Source organism: Staurois parvus, unplaced genomic scaffold, assembly GCF_062004578.1.
Source record: "Staurois parvus isolate SC_StPar_1 unplaced genomic scaffold, SC_StPar_1.0 ptg000132l, whole genome shotgun sequence".
Lineage (NCBI taxonomy): Eukaryota > Metazoa > Chordata > Amphibia > Anura > Ranidae > Staurois > Staurois parvus.
Window position 1 is genome coordinate 5875107 of NW_028317928.1, and position 18205 is coordinate 5893311.

An 18205-nucleotide genomic window follows, 5' to 3' on the forward strand; every position below is an offset into this window, starting at 1 on the left:
AAAAAAATAAAAAAAAAATCCCAATACGTGTAAATTAATTGATTTGCGTGAAAGTTACAGCGTTTACAAATGGCGGTATAGATACTGTTTATTTTTTTTTAACTTGTAATGGCGGCGATCAGTGACTTATAGCGGGACTGCGGCGGGCATTCTGACACTGGGGAGAACTGAATGGGTCTTGCTGTCATCCCCAGTGACACCAATACAGCGATCAGTACTAATAAAGAGCACTGACACTGTACTAATGGCACTGGGTAGGAAGGGGTTAGCATGAGGGGCAGTCAAAGGGTTAACTGTGCTGGGAGTGTTTTACTAGGGGGCAGGGTCTTTGTGCTTCACTGTATTCACACTGATGGCTGTGCTGTGCAGTGTGCCCCAGCTGACAGGGAGGAGGACTGTTATTAAACAAAACAGTCCTCCTCCCTGTCGGAGATCCTTGGAAATTACCAGCCGGGACCAGGTGATTGACAGCCGCGGCTGCAAATTTTGCGCACCCGTGCTGCCCTGTAGCAGTATTTCTGCTATAGGGCGGTCGGGAAGCGGTTAATAATTCATTATTCATCATTCCCGGCTGGGACCCGGTGATTGACAGCCGCGGCCTCGAATGGCGGAGCGAGTAGGAAGCATGCGCGGCCCCTACCCGGAAATGCAAAATCACGTGTGTATATATACGTGGTTTTGCGCACCCATGCTGCCCTGTATTTCTGCTATAGGGTTGTCGGGAAGTGGTTAAATTCAGGTGCGTTTCCTGTCCGAGCGCTGCTTCACTGCTGCTTTATTCGAATGCATGGCCTGCCATTCCTGCAAGATCAAAGGGTTAACTGTGTGCTGTTTTACTGTGTTAGCACATTGCTTTGTATGGCTCTGCTGTTGAATTTTAGGGTTAGTTACATAGCTAACCTCAACATGTACCGCTAACCCTAATCCTAGCCCTTAACCCTAACATGCGACTTTGGACACACAAAGGTTCTTGCGCTACTTTGATGCTCCTTGAGTGCCAGAGAGTATAAAACCGCATCAAAGTTGCACTGCATGCACAGAACTGTCATAATTTCCAATTCGCTTAAAAAAACAAAAAAAGAGCAAACACGTTGAATCTGCAAAACGCATCGACCGCAACCTGCATAGACGTGAACCTAGCTTTAAATTGAGGAATTGGACACAGATGTCATATGAGGGTGAGGTGAAGTCCCACCACTCAGCATTGTGAAATCATCTTCCCCCTGCTGCTCTGATATGCAAGGGCCATGTGGAACTTTAACTTTCGGACCGTTCCTGCTGCCCGCCTACACTGACATGGTCATCTCTGGCTGTCTGACCCTACATCCGCCTGTTCATTCTGTAACTCTGTAGGATCTGAATTGGGTTCTCTCAGCATTTCAGAAGCTACCAGTTGAACCCAGTAGAGAGATTCATCTCGCTACCCTTAACCAAAAGGTGTTATTCCTTGTTTCCATCACCTGTGTAGGGAAAGTATTGGAATTGGCAGACTTATCCTACAAGGAACTCTTTCTGATTTTGCATAGAGAGGCTTTCCACTTCCTTCCTGCCTAACATAGTTGCTAGCTTTCACCTCAACCAAGAGACCGTTTTCCATCCCTCTGTCTGGCTCTGGTTGACCAAAATGAAATCTCCTCCATTATCTGGATCTGGGGTGTGAGTATTTCTCAGCCAGTGCTTCTTTCTGGAAGTCAGATTCCCTTTTGGTCCTCAGAAATGCTTCCTGGTGAGGTTGCACTGGCTTCTGTTCCACCATCTCTAGTTGACTTATCGGACTTTCTTCCATGCTTATGGTCTAATGGTCTACCCTTAACCAGAAGAATGTTATTCCTTGTTTCCATCACCTGTGTAGGGAAAGTATTGGAATTGGCAGAATTATCCTACAAGGAACTCTTTCTGGTTTTGCATAGAGAGGCTTTCCACTTCCTTCCTGCCTAACGTAGTTGCTAGCTTTCACCTCAACCAAGAGACCGTTTTCCATCCCTCTGCCTCTGGTTGACCAAAATGAAATCTCCTCCATTGTCTGGATGTGGGGTGTGAGTATTTCTCAGCCAATGCTTCTTTCTGGAAGTCAGATTCCCTTTTGGTCCTCCGAAATGCTCCATGGTAAGGTTGCACTGGCTTCTTGTTCCACCATCTCTAGTTGGCTTAGCAGACTTTCTTCCATGCTTATGGTCTTTTCTTTTTGAGAGGATTTGGCAGCGTTAAGGAGATGGCGAAGGATCCATTTTTTGTATACTTTGGCGGGAATGCTGGAGGCATGTAGAAGGAAAAAGGCCGGGTCATCCGGCACCACAGTCGTGAATTTTTGGATCAAACGGCGAACCTTTGTCCAAAAACCAGTCGGTTAAGGACAGGACCAAAAAATATGTAATATACTAAAAAATGGTGTAGCGCTCAATGACAGATAAATATACAATGCAAATCACATATATATGAAAAAGAGTGACACTGTGTGCTCAAAAACAACTGAGATCACAATAGATCTACTAAGTGACTGGCATATAGTGAACCCAATCCCATTGGGGGATCAATAAACATGTGACCCTTTGTCCCCACAACTGGGACTCAACCTATAAAAGCGTGAATCCCTGTAGAGGGATAGGTGCTCATCATATGCAAAAAGGTTGACACAAGTATAACAAAGTCCAATGAATGTGAGCAACCATGTAAACATTTATTGGACATGTTTATTGAAGTGCTTCAGTCTTCTGGAACAAGCAAAAACAACCGTGACCCACCAATCGGTGCTCCTCAAAGAAATGGCCTCTCACCTCCACTCTGCGACCCCCCCCCCCCCCCCCCCTAGGGGCCACAAAGCCTTCCGGATCTCTCCTTGATCCTTCTGATATAGGAACTCCTGGTGGTCTAATATCTGGGAAGAACCGGACCTTTAGACAGGTAGTATCTTCACTGGGAACCCCTCCGGGTCAATGGGCAGGCAGGCACAAAGATACTCGAATACAATTCAATTCCATATAAGGGTGTATTGAGATGAAATACAGGGTATTAAAAAATGGCGCTGTGCCGGAAGTGCGTCATGCCGAAAGCTACGTCACCACGCTGTACCGTCAACGCGTTGAAGTCACGTGTCAACGTGGCGCAACGCGTTGATGGTACTTATATGTACAATTTACACAGCACTTTACATATATATTGTACATTCACATTGGTCCCTGACCCTCAAGGGGCGTACAATCTAAGGTCCCTAACTCACATTCATACATACACATACTAGGGCCAATTTAACAGGAGCCAATTCACCTACCAGCATGTCTTTGGAGTGTGGCAGGAAACCGGAGTACCTGGAGGAAACCCACGCAGGCACAGGGAGAACATGCAAACTCTAGGCAGGTGATGCCGTGGTTGGGATTCGAACCAATGATCCTAGTACTGCCAGGTGGGAGTGCTAACCATTTAGCCATAACCATTTATTTATATCTGTCTGGAGTTAAGCCCTAAGTCACGGGTGTCAAACTGGCGGCCCTCCAGCTGTTGCGAAACTCCAAGTCCCATGAGGCACTGCAAGATTGACAGTTACAAGCATGACTCCCAACAGCAGAGGCATGATGGGACTTGTAGTTTCGCAACGGCTGGAGGGCCGCCAGTTTGACACCCCTGTCCTAAGGTAAATAAAAAAATCAAACTCTGAAAATGGCACTTTTATCAATTAAATTGTGTCCTATCTAGGGAGAAGATGTGGTTGTTATTAAAGTTGAAGATTCAGATGATGAAGAAGAGCCATATGTGACGACTGACAAGCCATGTAAGGAGAAGGAAATCCCTCCAGAGATCAGCACAGGTGAGGAATAAACACTGAGGGCCGGTTCACACTATAGAGAGGCTGTCCAGATGCGTTCCGGATGTGAGTTTTTGATGCATTTTGGTGCATTTTTGATGCCTTTTTATGTGTTTTGGTGTGTTCTGATGCATTTTCCTTTCTGGTTCATTTTTTCCCCTCTCTTTTTTCAATTGAGATAGGGACATGTGCATTATTGGTGCGTTCCGGATGCAAGTTTTTGATGCATTTCTGTGCATTTTTGATGTGTTCCGGTGTGTGTTTGATGCGTTTTTGACACATTCTGGTGCAGTTTTTAATTTTTTTCCCCATAGCTTTTTCTTCAATTGAAATAGGGACATGTGCATTTCTGTGTGTTTTGGTGCGTTCCGGTGCATTTTTCTTGCATTTTTCTGCTTTTCAGTACAGTTCTGTGCAGGAAAAATGCAGCCTGTTCTACTTTTTGTCTTGCACCCGGAAAGCACTGGAGCTGCAAGCACTGATGTGAACTATGACACTGACCGCCATATCGCCTACTTTCTGTGCGTTTTGGATGCAGAAAAAAAGCAACTGAAACGCATGGAGTGTGAACTGGCACTAAATCCTGAGAAGAGTCCCAGATCCTCCTTGTTCAGTCACTATAACAATCTCTTCTTCTCCACCCTCCTCTGTCAGTAGACAGTAATGGGGGGACAGTATGTGTCCAGTGGGGGGGTCAGGAGCCATCAGCCTCTATTAGACTCCGGCTATGAGCCATGTAAGGAGGAGGAGATCCCTCCAGAGATCAGCACAGGTGAGGAATAAACACTAAATCCAGAGAAGAGTCCCAGATCCTCCTTGTTCAGTCACTACAACCATCTCTTCTTATCCCCCCTCATCTGTCAGTAGACAGTAATGGGGGGACAGTATGTGCCCAGTGGGGGGGTCAGGAGCAATCAGCCTCTATTAGACTCTGGCTCTCCTCCTCACATCATGTCATTGAGATGTGACCAGTCTCCCCCCACACACACTCTCATGGATCTCTCATACATCTCAGTACAGGGGGCTTCACTCTCCTCTTTGTTTGCAGACCTTCAGAAGAATTTCAAAGAGGAAGAAAAAACACAAATGAAGGATAAAGAAGATGAATTCCTTCCAGAGATCAGTACAGGTGAGTAATAAATACTAAATCCAAAAAGAGTTTCAAATGCTTCTTATCTATTCACTACAACACATTTTTCTTTCTTCCTCTCCTCTGTCAGCAGAAAGAAAGGGCCCATGCACATTAGGTATTTAGATGTGGGCGGAGGACATGGGTGCCCCATCCAGCCCCAGTGGCAGCAGCCTGTCAGACTCTGAGAAGCTGACTGTGGCTGGATGGGGCACCTAACAGTACTAATACTGAGGACCCTGCGTTCACCATGTCCGCTCTCTGCCGACCCCACGTTCACCATGTCCGCTCTCCCCGGACCCCACGTTCACCATGTCCGCTCTCCCCGGACCCCGCGTTCACCATGTCCGCTCTCCCCGGACCCCGCGTTCACCATGTCCGCTCTCCCCGGACCCCGCGTTCACCATGTCCGCTCTCCCCGGACCCTGCATTCACTATATATGTGTGTGTATTGTAACACTGAGAGACAGAATAGCAACAACAAATTCAGCAGAAATGCATGTCTAACAAATGATGACTGATTTGCATGTTCATGAGGGAAATACGTATTTGATGACCTTCACAAAACATGACTTAGTACTTGGTGGTAAATCCCTTGTTGGCAATCACAGAGGTCAGACGTTTCCTGGAGTTGGCCCCCAGGTTTGCACACATCTCAGGAGGGATTTTGGCCCACTCCTCTTGGCAGATCCTCTCCAAGTCATTAAGGTTTGGTGGATGACATTTGGCAACTCGAACTTTCAGCTCCCTCCACAGATTTTCAATCGGATTAGGGTCTGGAGACTGGCTAGGCCACTCCAGGACATTAATGTGCTTCTTCTTGAGCCGCTCCTTTGTTGCCTTGGCCGTGTGTTTTGGGTCCTTGTCATGCTGGAACATCCATCCAGGACCCATTTTCAATGCCCTGGCTGAGGGAAGAAGGTTCTCACCCAAGATTTGATGGTACATTGCCCCGTCCATCGTCCCTTTTGATGCGGTGCAGTTGTCCTGTCCAATTAGCAGAAAAACGCCTCCAAAGCAGAATTTTCCACCACTATGTTTGACAGTTGGGATGGTGTTCTTGGGGTCATAGGCAGCATTCCTCCTCCTCCAAACACGGCGAGTTGAGTTGATTCCAAAGAGCTTGATTTTGGTCTCATCTGACCACAACACTTTCAACCAGTCCTCCTCTGCCTCATTCAGATGTTCAGTGGCAAATTTCAGACGGGTCTGGACATGTGCTTTCTTGAGCAGAGGGACCTTGCGGGCACTGCAGGCTTTCAATTCGTCGGCGTAGTGTGTTACCAATAGTTTTCTTGGTGACACTGGTCCCAGCTGCCTGGAGATCATTGACAAGATCCTCACGTGTAGTTCTGGGATGATTCCTCAATGTTTTCATAATCATCGACACTCCACAAGGTGAGATCTTGCATGGTACACCAGACCTAGGGAGACTGACAGTTGTTTTGTGTTTCTTCCATTTGTGAGTGATTGCACCATCTGTTGTCACCTTCTCACCAAGCTGCTTGGCGATAGTTTTGTAGCCCAGTCCAGCCTTGTGTAGGTCTACAGTCTTGTCCCTGACATCCTTGGACAGCTCTTTGGTCTTTGCCATGGTGGAGAGTTTGGAATCTGATTGTTTGATTGCTCCTGTGGACAGGTGTCTTTTATACAGGTAACAAAATGAGATAAGCAGCACTCCCTTTAAGAGACTGCTTCTAATCTCAGCTTGTTACCTGTATGAAAGACACCTGGTAGCCAGAAATCCTGCTGAATGATAGGGGATCAAATACTTATTTCCCTCATAACCATGCAAATCAGTCATCATTTGTTAGACATGCATTTCTGCTGAATTTTTTGTTGCTATTCTGTCTCTGTGTTACAGTACACCGAACATTCGATTTTTAGACCGATCATTGCTTTGTGAGTAGGCAAACATTCAACATCAGCAGGGGATCAAATACACATTTCCTTCACTGTATATGTATATGTATTTTTTTGTTTAATAGTAATGTTTGTGATCAACGACTTTTAATAGGACTGCAATAGTGCAGATTGTGCAACGCTGCACCCAAATGAAATTTACTTCCTTTTTTTCCCCCTACCGTCTTTCAGGCCAGCACTCTGAGAGACCTCGGCTCCTCCCCATCTGAGGAAACACCTCCACCTAAAATAAAAAAGCTCCACTCCCCGACTTCAGTTCAGGTGTTTCCTCCGGTGGGGAGACACGAGGAGGCGTAAGGCGGCAGACGATAGGGGAGCCGAGGGCCGGATAGCCGGCTGAGAGGCCCGACGCAGCCGGGAGTGAAGGCCGGAGTGTCCGGCTGCATATCCTCCCTGGGCAGGCTGCGGGCAGTTGGCGTGCATCCCGGGGGACGGGACAAGGCACGTACCTGCTCTTCGCCCCCCCGACCCTCTCCGGCGAGGGGGGGCGTCGGGGTGGCTGTGGTGAGATCTGGGGAGGATCGGGGGGAGTTCCGCTCCTTCCCATGCTGGCGGTCTGAGGACTTTGCCGGGTCGGACGTCGGGAGACGGCGGTTTCCGGCGGAAGGGGCGGGGCTTCGCCCAGGGCTGCAACTTCCGCTTCCAGTCGCGGCCCTCACACCACGGCGGCGCAAATTTTATAAACGGCTGTGCGGTGCACTGCGGCCTGGGGGACAGGCCAGCACCAGACGATCACCCTCCGGTTCGAGATGTCGGAGGCACCGGGACCAGGAGATGCCAGCACCAGCCAGTCACAGGTAAGGTGCCTCAGTGGAGGCCTCCCCTACCTGTTGGCCCCTAGCAGATGGGAAAGGTGGGGCAGGGGGTCTGCGGTATTGCAGGCCCTTAGGCTCTGCCGGGAAGGAGCAGGGGGGAGTGATTGGTGTTGGTCTTATCAGGCTTCCCTCCTCCCCCTTTCTTTTGTGTCTTTCAGGGCAAGGCCCGAGCTAAACTTAGGCACCAGGAGCCCAAGCGGAGATGCCCTTCCTGTAAGAACCTTTTGCCAAGATTCTTTCAAAACTTCCTTTGTGGCCCATGTATACAGGGGTTGGTGAGGGAGGAGAAGCCGGAACAGGGGGACCTAGCCAGGTCAGTGAAGGAGTTGGCTACCACCTTCGACTCCTTCAAGTCCCTCATGGAGAGGTTTGCCCTCCCACTACCTACACTTCCCCCCCCCCCCAGGTAGCTTCTGTGAGTCGTCGGGAACCCCTTATGACTGGGGAGGAACCAGTGGGGGATTCCCAGTCTGAAGAGGAATCGGCGGGGGAGGGTCTCTCGGAGGAAGGTAGGGGCCCCTCCCGGTACAAATTGACCCTAGAGGAGGTAGATGAGCTCCTGGGGGCTATATACGAAACCCTGGACATTAAGGAGGAGGTTAAGGCCTTATCTCTCCACGACCAAATGTATCGGGTTGGAGGAGCACCAGCACAGAATATTTCCGGTGCATGACATTTTGGTGGACACTATTAAGAAGGAGTGGCAGGACCCAAAAAGGAAGCCGTTCTTCTCTAAGGAGTTGAGAAGGAGGTTTCCGTTTTCAGAAGACCCGGAGGCGGTCTGGAACAAGAGCCCTAGGCTAGACGCGGCCTTTTCCCAAACGACCAGGAGAACTGACCTGGCGTTTGAGGACATGGGGGTCTTACCAGACTTGTTGGACAGAAGGGAGGAATCTCTCCTTAGGAAGGCCTGGGACTCGACCTTGTACAACCTGAAGCCGGCCATGGCTACGACAGTGGTAGCCAGAAACTTAGAGTACTGGCTTACACAATTACAGGCCCATATTGTGGCAGACTCTCCCAAGGAGAAAATCTTGGCCTCTTTTGAGACCCTTTTGCAAGGAGTTGGGTATATTGCGGACGCTTCCGCAGAGTCGGTGAGGTTGGGGGCCAGGTCTGCTGCCCTGACCAATTCAGCCGCCCTGACCAATTCAGCCAGAAGGGCGCTGTGGCTAAAAACGTGGCAGGGGGACATCACTTCTAAAATTAGGTTGTGCGGCATCCCCCTCACAGGAGACTGTCTGTTCGGCCCTGGGTTGGAGGAATTATTGGACTGGACGGCTGACAGGAAGAAGTCCTTCCCCCTCAAGAGGAAAATGCAGGAGGGGGGGACACGGAAAGGCCCGCCCGGCAAAGAGGCTGAGCCTGCGACCACCTGGTCAGGGTAGGTCTGCTGGGCAGAGAGGTAGGGGAAGAGGGGGAGCGATTTTTCGCCCTCCTGAGCAACCCCAGAAGCCAAGGTGACTTGGTTCCTCCTGTGGGGGGAAGATTGGCGGCCTTCCTCCCACAGTGGGAAGCCGTGGTCGCCAGCCCCTTCGTTTTGGATATCATCCGAAGGGGTTACCGGTTGGAGTTTCTAAGGCCGCCACCCGAGACATTTCTTGTGACGACCCGTCCAAAGGATCCGACGAAGGACGCGGCTCTGGTGGGCGCTTTGGAGGTTTTAGAGTCCCAGGGGGTCATCTCCAGGGTTCCGGTAGAGGAACGAGGGAAGGGGGTTTATTCCCATGTGTTTGTGGTTCAAAAGCCGTCTGGGGCGTTCAGGCTGATTTTGAACCTGAAACCCCTGAACAAGTCAGTGCGTTACCGGAGGTTCCGCATGGACTCCATCTTTACAATCAGGTCCCTAATCCCACCGGGTGCATTCATGGCATCCATAGACTTGAAGGACGCCTACCTACACGTGCCCGTGGCGGAGGCCTCTCAGAGGTTCCTGAGGTTGGCAGTGGGGGGGGGGGAGGAAGGAATTCGACATTGGCAGTTCAGGGCTCTTCCATTCGGCCTTTCCTCCTCGCCAAGAGTATTCACCAAGGTTCTGTCAGAGGCACTGATTTCTATTCGCTTAAGGGGGATTTCAGTGGTGGCCTATCTGGACGATTTGCTGCTCTTCGCAGATTCAGAGGCTCACTTACAGCAGGATCTGGTTATAGTGAGGGGCCATCTAGAAAGCTTGGGGTGGATTTTGAATCTAGAATTTTGAATCCTGTCTGGTGCCTTCTCAGAAAGTGGTTTACTTGGGCTACGCTCTAGATTCAGTAGACTAAAAGACCAGCCTGACTTCGGAGAAAATCACCAAGTTGGAGGCAGGGGTCAGATTACTGCAGGGGAGCAGGTCGATATCGATACGGCAGGCCATGTCGGTACTTGGTTTACTGACAGCGTCCATTCCGGCAGTTCAGTGGGCAAGTCTGCATATGCGTCCCCTCCAGTTGTGGGTCCTGAGAGTTTGGGACAGGAGGAGTCACTCCCTAGAACACCGGGTCCTGGTTCCCCCCGGTGTGAAGAGGTCTCTATGGTGGTGGAGGAGATCGTCCAGCATAACTCAGGGGCTGTTGTGGTGCTTTCCGGTATCCAAGGAGGTCACTACGGATGCCAGCTCCAGGGGCTGGGGAGCCCACCTGGGAGACTTAATGACTCAGGGGGAATGGTCCTTAGTGCAGAAGGGCGAATCCTCGAATTGGAAGGAATTGAGGGCAGTGTGGGAGGCTCTGCACTCCTTCCAAGCGTGGGTCACGGGCCAGCACGTGCGTGTCCTAACGGACAATGCCACGGCAGTGGCTTATATAAACAGGCAGGGAGGGACAAGGAGCAAGGCCCTCGGAGCCTTAGCGGCGACTCTTTTGTCCTGGGCGGAGGTGAACTTGGCGTCCCTGTCTGCGATGCACTTAAAAGGGGAGCTGAACCAGAAGGCAGACTTCCTGAGCAGGACTCTGCTCAGGGAGTCGGAGTGGGCCTTGAACCCCAATGTCTTTCAGGAGATTGTGCGGAGGTGGGGATCCCCGGAGGTGGACCTTTTTGCCTCGGGAAGGAACAACAAGGTCCCAAATTTCTTCTCTCTATCCCGCAGGGACGGGTCCAGAGCGGTGGACGCATTAGGTCAGAGGCGGGACTACCGGCTTTGTTACGCCTTCCCCCCGGTTCCTTTGCTCCCCCTGGTCCTGAGGACAGAGGGGACCTCGTTAATCCTGATAGCTCCCTTCTGGCCGCGGCGTGCGTGGTTTGCGACCCTAAAAAGTTTAGCCTCTCGTCCACCCTGGGAGCTGCCACCGAGAGAGGATTTGTTAACACAGGGGCCGGTTCTTTGCCCCAGCGTGGGAAGATTAAGGTTAACGGCCTGGTTTCTGAGCAGCAGCTCCTCTTAGAGAAAGGGTTCTCACCTAGGGTAGTGGCGACATTACTGGCCAGTAGGAAGGAGGAGACCCAGGCCATTTATGGTAGGGTCTGGGGTTGCTTTACAGCCTGGTGTGACCGGGCATCAGTGGCAACCCATAGTTTGGTTTCCGTGTTGCAATTCCTGCAGGCGGGGGCAGACAAAGGGTTGTCTGTCAGCACGCTCAAGGGCCAGGTCTCGGCCCTCAGTGTGTTCCTAGAAACACCCCTGGCCAGGGAGGCATTGGTGAGTAGGTTTTTCAAAGCTCTGGTGAGGCAGAGGCCTCCGAGGTCCAGACCGTTTCCGGTGTGGGATTTGGCCAAGGTGCTCGGGGGGATGACTAGGGCTCCGTTCGAGCCCCTGGAGTCCTGCCCGATTGGTGAGCTCACCATTAAGACTGCTTTTCTGGTGGCGATTACCACGGCGTGGAGGGTATGTGAGCTGGAGGCCCTCTCGATCAGAACACCTTATCTCCGTATTTTTTCGGACAGGATTGTTTTCAGACCGTACCCGTCCTTCGTTCCGAAGGTGGCTCGGAGTTTCCAGAGGGAACAGGACATTGTCCTTCCCTCGTTTTTTCCTGACCCGGTGGGGGTAGATCAGGAGAGGTATCATTGTTTGGATGTACGAAGGTGCGTTCTCCAGTATCTAGAGAAGTCTAGGGAGTACAGAAGCACCGAATCCCTTTTTGTTTTTTTTTAAGGGGGCTAGAAGAGGCAAGAAGGCGTCTAGAAGGACGCTGGCCAGCTGGCTGCGGCTGGCGATTGCAGGAGCGTATCAGGCGGAGGGCCTGGAGGTCCCGGAGGGTATCAAAGCGCATTCCACCCGAGCGGTGGCAGCTACCCAGGCAGCGCTAGCAGGGGTTTCCCCAGGGCAGATCTGCAGAGCGGCAACATGGTCCAACTATGACACATTTGCCAAGCATTACAGACTGGACCTGGTCTCCGTGCAGGAGCAGGACTTTGGTCGTAAGGTCTTGCAAGCAGTTAGCCCGCCCGAGGGGTGAGTACTTGCTTATCCTCTCAGAGTGCTGGCCTGAAAGACGGTAGGGGAAAAATCAAGTTACACTTACGGTAACGTCTTTTCCAGGAGTCTTTCAGGCCAGCACCGGTTTCCCACCCACTGTTGATATTTGTTATGTGAAGATGGCTTATTACGATTATGTTGTCTCGCATTGTGTCTCCCCAGGTGACCGGAGGATGCTTGGAGAACTGAGGTCAGAGGGGAGTGGAGCTTTTTTATTTTAGGTGGAGGTGTTTCCTCAGATGGGGAGGAGCCGAGGTCTCTCAGAGTGCTGGCCTGAAAGACTCCTGGAAAAGACGTTACCGTAACTGTAACTTGATTTTTTTTTCCCTACGAATTGAGCTTTCTTTCGGTGGCATTTGATCACCTCTGTATTTTTTTTATTTTTTGTGCTATTAAAAAAAAAAAATTAAAAAGGCTAACAAGTTTGAGAAAAAAAACAATATTTTTGACTTTTTGCTGTTAAACATGTCCATTAAAAAAAATCACATTTTGTCAGATTTAGGCCAAAATGTATTCTGTTCCATGTCTTTGCTAAAAAAAAAAATCCCAATATGTTTTAAATTAATTGGTTTACGCAAAAGTTATAACGTCTACCAATGGCAGTATAGATACTGGGATTTTTTTTTATTAGTAATGGCAGCGATCAGCGACTTATTGGGAGACTGCGGTGGACATTCTGACACTGGGGGGGAACTGAATTTGTGTCACTGACATCCCAAATACAGTGATCAGTGCTAATAAAAAAAGAAAAAGCACTGGCACTGTACTAATGGCACTGGGCAGGAAGGGATTAACATGAGGGGTGATCAAAGGGTTATCTGTGTGCTGGGATTGCTTTACTAGGGGGCGGAGCGGTGTGTTGGTGCTTCACTGTAATCACACTGCTCTGGATGGCTGTGCAGTGCAGTGTGCCTGAGCTGACAGGGAGAAGGACTGTTGGTAAACAAAACAGTCGTCCTCCCCGTCGGAGATCCTCGGAAATCACCGGGTGCCGGCGAGTAATTCCCGGCTGGGACCCGGTGATTGACAGCCGTGGCTGCGTATGCCAGCACGAGTAGGAAGCTCGCACGGCTCGTATGCGCCCCCTACCCGGAAATGCAAAATCACTTAATATATACATGATTTTGCGCATTCGTGCCGCCCTGCAGCAGTACTTCTGCTATAGGGCGGTCGGGAAGGGGTTAAATTTAGTTGTGTTTCCTGTCCAAGCGCAGCTTCTCTGCTGCTTTATTCTAATGCATGGCCTGCCATTCCTGCAAGAATATTTTTGATCAGTCTTGACGTCTGCTTTCCTCTTATGTCCTTCAGATGGGCGATATATCAGGAATAACTCGGAAAAATGTACTATAAGTTATCCAGATGTTGAAATAGAAGACGACGACCTCACTACCGATTCCACCGAAGAAAACGCCATCGCCCCAAGCTTCCATCCCATAAACAGTGCAGAGCTGTCCTCTGACCCCTCTACGCACGGGGGTTGCTTTCCCGACTTCCCCCGTCCAGTCATGGACCCCGCTGCTTCCTGGAGTGACGTCATGGCTCCGTGTTTCGATCTAAACGAGTGTTTTTCCCAGAGGGCCAAGCTTCACGCTCGTCAAAAAGCCCAGAAAGGCACGGAGTCGGTTTCCTGTTCGGAATGTGGAAAATCCTTTGCGCACAAGTCAAACCTGATCACGCACGAGAGGATCCACAACAGCGACAGGCCATACCCGTGTTCCATATGCGGGAAACGGTTCACGCAGAAATCCCATTTGGTCACCCATAAACGCATACACACAGGGGAAAAGCCTTATTCTTGTTCGACGTGCGGGAAAAGCTTCACAGACAAGTCCAATCTTGTGGCCCACCAGAGGACTCACACGGGACTCAAGCCTTATTCTTGTCCTGAATGTGGGAAGAGCTTTGGCCGGAGGGCGTATCTTCTCGATCACCAGAGGGAGAACAAATGTGAGAGGGTCTGGTATTTTAAATAACGATACCTTTTTTTTAAGCCAGAGATGAGCAAACTCGTTTTCACTTGGCTGAAGGTCTTCATTTCATTTGTGGTGGCAGCGTCTGGATTTCAGAAGGAAACGTTCAATCTCTTTCATGCTGAATTCGGCGCTGGCATACCTGGTTATCAAGCAGGAAGAATTTTGTGCTTTATCTGGGAACTAGCGATTCAAAGTTGAGTCAAGATTTCATAGTTCATGAAGTACTCTCCCATAGTATTTACAACCATCTGGATGGAAGACGTTGAATGGATGAACTTGGATGACCAATAAATGTACTGGCTTGTGGCCAGCGGTGAATTATAGTGCTCGAACATGCTAAACTTCAGCAAGCCGGCCCTAAGACCCCCCCCCCAACCTAAATGTGTAACACTTACCTGGCCACGTCGTATACCCGGTCTGTGTTTTCCAAACACTAACCTGTCCATCACATAGAAGCTCTAGTGCAGCGGTTGTCTACTTAAACTGGAACTGGACTCTCCTTTCCTTTACGGCCAATAAAGCCACCATCTTAGCTAGTGATGCACCGATATATTGGAGGCCGAAAATAGGATTAGCAATGTTTTGCCGATTTTTAAAAAAACAAAAAAAAAAAACACAGGTGCAGACAATTGACTTCAATGCAAAAAATCACATCCCATTGACTTCAGTGTAAAAGCACATCCCTTTGACTTCAATGCAAAAACACCCCCTATTGACTTCAATGCAAAATTGTGCCATTCACTTCAATGCAAAATCGCCCCCTATTAACTTAATGCAAAAACGCCTCTGTTTGACTTCAATGACAATTCACCCCCCGCTGACTTCAGTGCAAAAACGCCCCCCGCTGACTTCAGTGCAAAAACGCCCCCCCGGCTGACTTCAGTGCAAAAACGCCCCCCGCTGACTTCAGTGCAAAAACGCCCCCCGCTGACTTCAGTGCAAAAACGCCCCCCGCTGACTTCAGTGCAAAAACGCCCCCCGCTGACTTCAGTGCAAAAACGCCCCCCGCTGACTTCAGTGCAAAAACGCCCCCCGCTGACTTCAGTGCAAAAACGCCCCCCGCTGACTTCAGTGCAAAAACGCCCCCCGCTGACTTCAGTGCAAAAACGCCCCCCGCTGACTTTAGTGCAAAAACGCCCTCCGCTGACTTTAGTTTTAAAATCGCGCACCGCTAACTTTAGTGCAAAATCGCGTCCCAATGACTTCGGTGCAAAAACGCCCCCCTATTGGCTTCGGTGCAACACGCCCCCTATTGACTTTGGTGCAAAAATGCGTCCCATTGACTAGAATCAATCATTGGGTAGAATCCTAGGCAAAACCTTTTTTTTCCATCTGTTTCCCATTGCAGATATTTTCCTTCCCCTCCTGTCCCATATAGGCAGTTAGAGGAAATTCCTGCAAATTAAGGGAATTCATTGGGGACCCCCAGGTCACCAGAACTAGGGTCCCCATTGGAAGAGTTCCCCTCTATTACTTTTCTGGGGACAACCCAAAATTTGGGATTTTCTATTACTTTTCAGGTTCAAAGATAATGGTACACAGGACAAATATGGGGGGGTCTCCCTAATGGGGGCCCAGACAGCTATAAAAATGGACAAGTGTTCTAATCCCCCCTTTACTTTTTCTAAAACTAAAAAGAAAAGTTTTGCCTGTAGTTATACTTTCAATGCAAAATGGCATCCCATTGACTTCAATGCAAAAACTCCCCCTATCCACTTTAATGCAAAATTGTGTCCTATTGATTTAAATGCAAAAAACGCCCCCTATCCACTGTAATGCAAAATTGTGTCCTATTGACTTCAATGCAAAAACGCCACCTATCCACTGTAATGCAAAATTGTGTCTTTGATTTCAATGCAAAAACGCCCCCTATCCACTTAATGCTAAATTTATGTCCTATTAACTTCAATGCAAAAACGCCCCTATTTTTTTTTTTTTTTAAACTGTCCATTTTTGGTTTCGGTTTTCGGCCTTCTGAATTTTCGGTTTCAGTCCAGAACTTTCATTTCGGTGCACCACTAATCAGTCTCGGTTTCATCCGCAGTCGTCACGGTGCTGCTCGTGTTCTGACACCAGACATTGGATGGCTTGAGATGAGAGCAGAAGCATCTGTGACAGTTATCATTCATGCCTTGCCTTGAATAGAACTGTGTTGGAAAACTGTTATATCGATGGGTTTAGTTCCACTTTAAAGTGGAACTTTAGGTCCCCCCCAAAAAAAAAATTGGGCGTACAGCCAGGAATTTTAATTAAGAGACCAGATATGTCTTAGTTAAAGTGACTTGCCTGCCTTTATATGCGCAGCTCCCTGGGATTGACGTCATCTCGCCCGTCCAATGACCACAGCCGGCAATTGAGACCCAGAAGCCAGCCGCCTAAAGATGTCAGCGGCCGGGCGGGGAGATCTGGGAACTGTCAAGTCATCAAATGTCTGGTGTCCCAACTGATCTCACCATGGCACCTGCAGATCAAACAGAGGCCAAGATGGCAGCTTTTTTGGCTGAACAGGATAGGAAGGTTTAGTTCCTGCTTTAAAGGGCCTCAACTGCGGCCCCTGAAAGCATCAAAGGGCAGGACATAAGAACTATATATATATTGCTACAGAAGACTGCCAGAAACTATGTTTTATTTTTTTAATTTATTTCAGGTACTTCTATAGCGCCGTCAATTTACGTATTGCTTTACATATATAGATTGTACACTCGGGGGCGGGGACTGATGTGAATTCAGTCTTCGCCCCTGAGGAGTGTACAGTCTAATGTCCCTAACTCACATTCATACATACACATACTAGGGCCAATTTAGACCGGAGCCAATCCACTTACCAGCAAGTCTTTGGAGTGTGGGAGGAAACTGGAGTACCCGGAGGAAACCCACGCAGGCACAGGGAGAACATGCAGACTCCAGGCAGGTGGTGCCATGGTTGGGATTCGAATCGACAACCCTAGTGCTGCCAGGCGGAAGTGCTAACCATTTAGCCACTGTGCTAAAGAGTGTCAGAGACTGCCGACATCCGAGAGACAGGGTGCGGATATAATGGAGGTATGGTTAGAAACTGGGGACGGGCTGCAGAAGGCAGCTATAGGGAAGTGTTACAGGAGATTGCTCAAGATCACCCCCATTAAAGCCGATTTACAAATGAATTCTATTATTGGCTGCTGAGGGCTGCATGTAGTCCCCGTGAGGCAGGATGGGCACCAGGGCTCTGGCAGTTGTTATGGGACTAATTACTAGGATTTGGTATTATGCCCCAAATGGAAGAAAAATATATTTGAAATATTTTTTAAAAATATTCTTTCCAAATATATTGCTTTATATTTGAAATGCTACAATTTTGGCCATATTCAATATATTTCAATAAATAAATATAAATTAAAAAAATTATTTATATATATATATATATATATATATATATATATATATATATATATATTGCATGTTTAAATGCGTTTTTATTACAAAATATATGAAAAATATATTTAAAAATACATTTCAAATATACTGTATGTCTTTAAAAATACAAATCTACATTTTTGGAATGCATTTACAAATGTATGTTAAAATCTGTAGAATATATTTAAAAAAAATATATGTAGTTTACATATATTCTGTAATATATTCTTCAGATTCAACATGTATGTAAAAATATATGTGAAAACGAGTTTTTTTTATATGATAAAAAAAATCTGTAGAATATATTTAAATTATATATATATATATATATATATATATATATATATATATATATATATTTTTTTTTTTTTTTTTTCTCATATATTTTGTAGTGTATTCTTCAGATTTAACATATATGTAAAAATATATGTTAAAATGACTTTTTTTATATTTGTAAATGCATTCCAAAAATGTAGATTTGTATTTTTAAAGACGTACAGTGTATTTAAAAAGTATTTTTAAAAATATTTTTCATATTTTGTAATAATGAATTTCAACGTGCAGTGTGTATGTAAACGTGTACATGTGTGTGTATATATATATATGTGTGTGTATATGTATGTGTGTGTGTATATATATATGTGTGTGTGTGTGTGTGTGTGTATATGTATATATGTGTGTATGTGTATATATATGTGTGTGTGTGTGTGTGTGTGTATATGTATATATGTGTGTATGTGTGTGTGTGTGTGTGTGTGTATTTATTTATTGAATACG

The 18205-nt window shown here is 47.9% G+C and overlaps 1 protein-coding gene across 2 annotated transcripts in view; it reads left to right on the plus strand.

Annotated features, from left to right (window-relative positions):
• LOC149466233 (oocyte zinc finger protein XlCOF8.4-like) overlaps positions 1–17178 on the plus strand; it is a 39119-nt gene extending 21941 nt beyond the window's left edge. For both annotated transcript variants that reach the window (XM_089672672.1, XM_089672669.1), the window contains 3 exons: positions 3691–3802; positions 4848–4928; positions 13371–17178. In XM_089672672.1, the coding sequence (XP_089528798.1) occupies positions 3691–3802; positions 4848–4928; positions 13371–14035 (858 nt within the window). In that variant the 3' untranslated portion in view covers positions 14036–17178. The remainder of the gene's footprint in view (positions 1–3690; positions 3803–4847; positions 4929–13370) is intronic.
• Positions 17179–18205: the final 1027 nt, after the last annotated feature.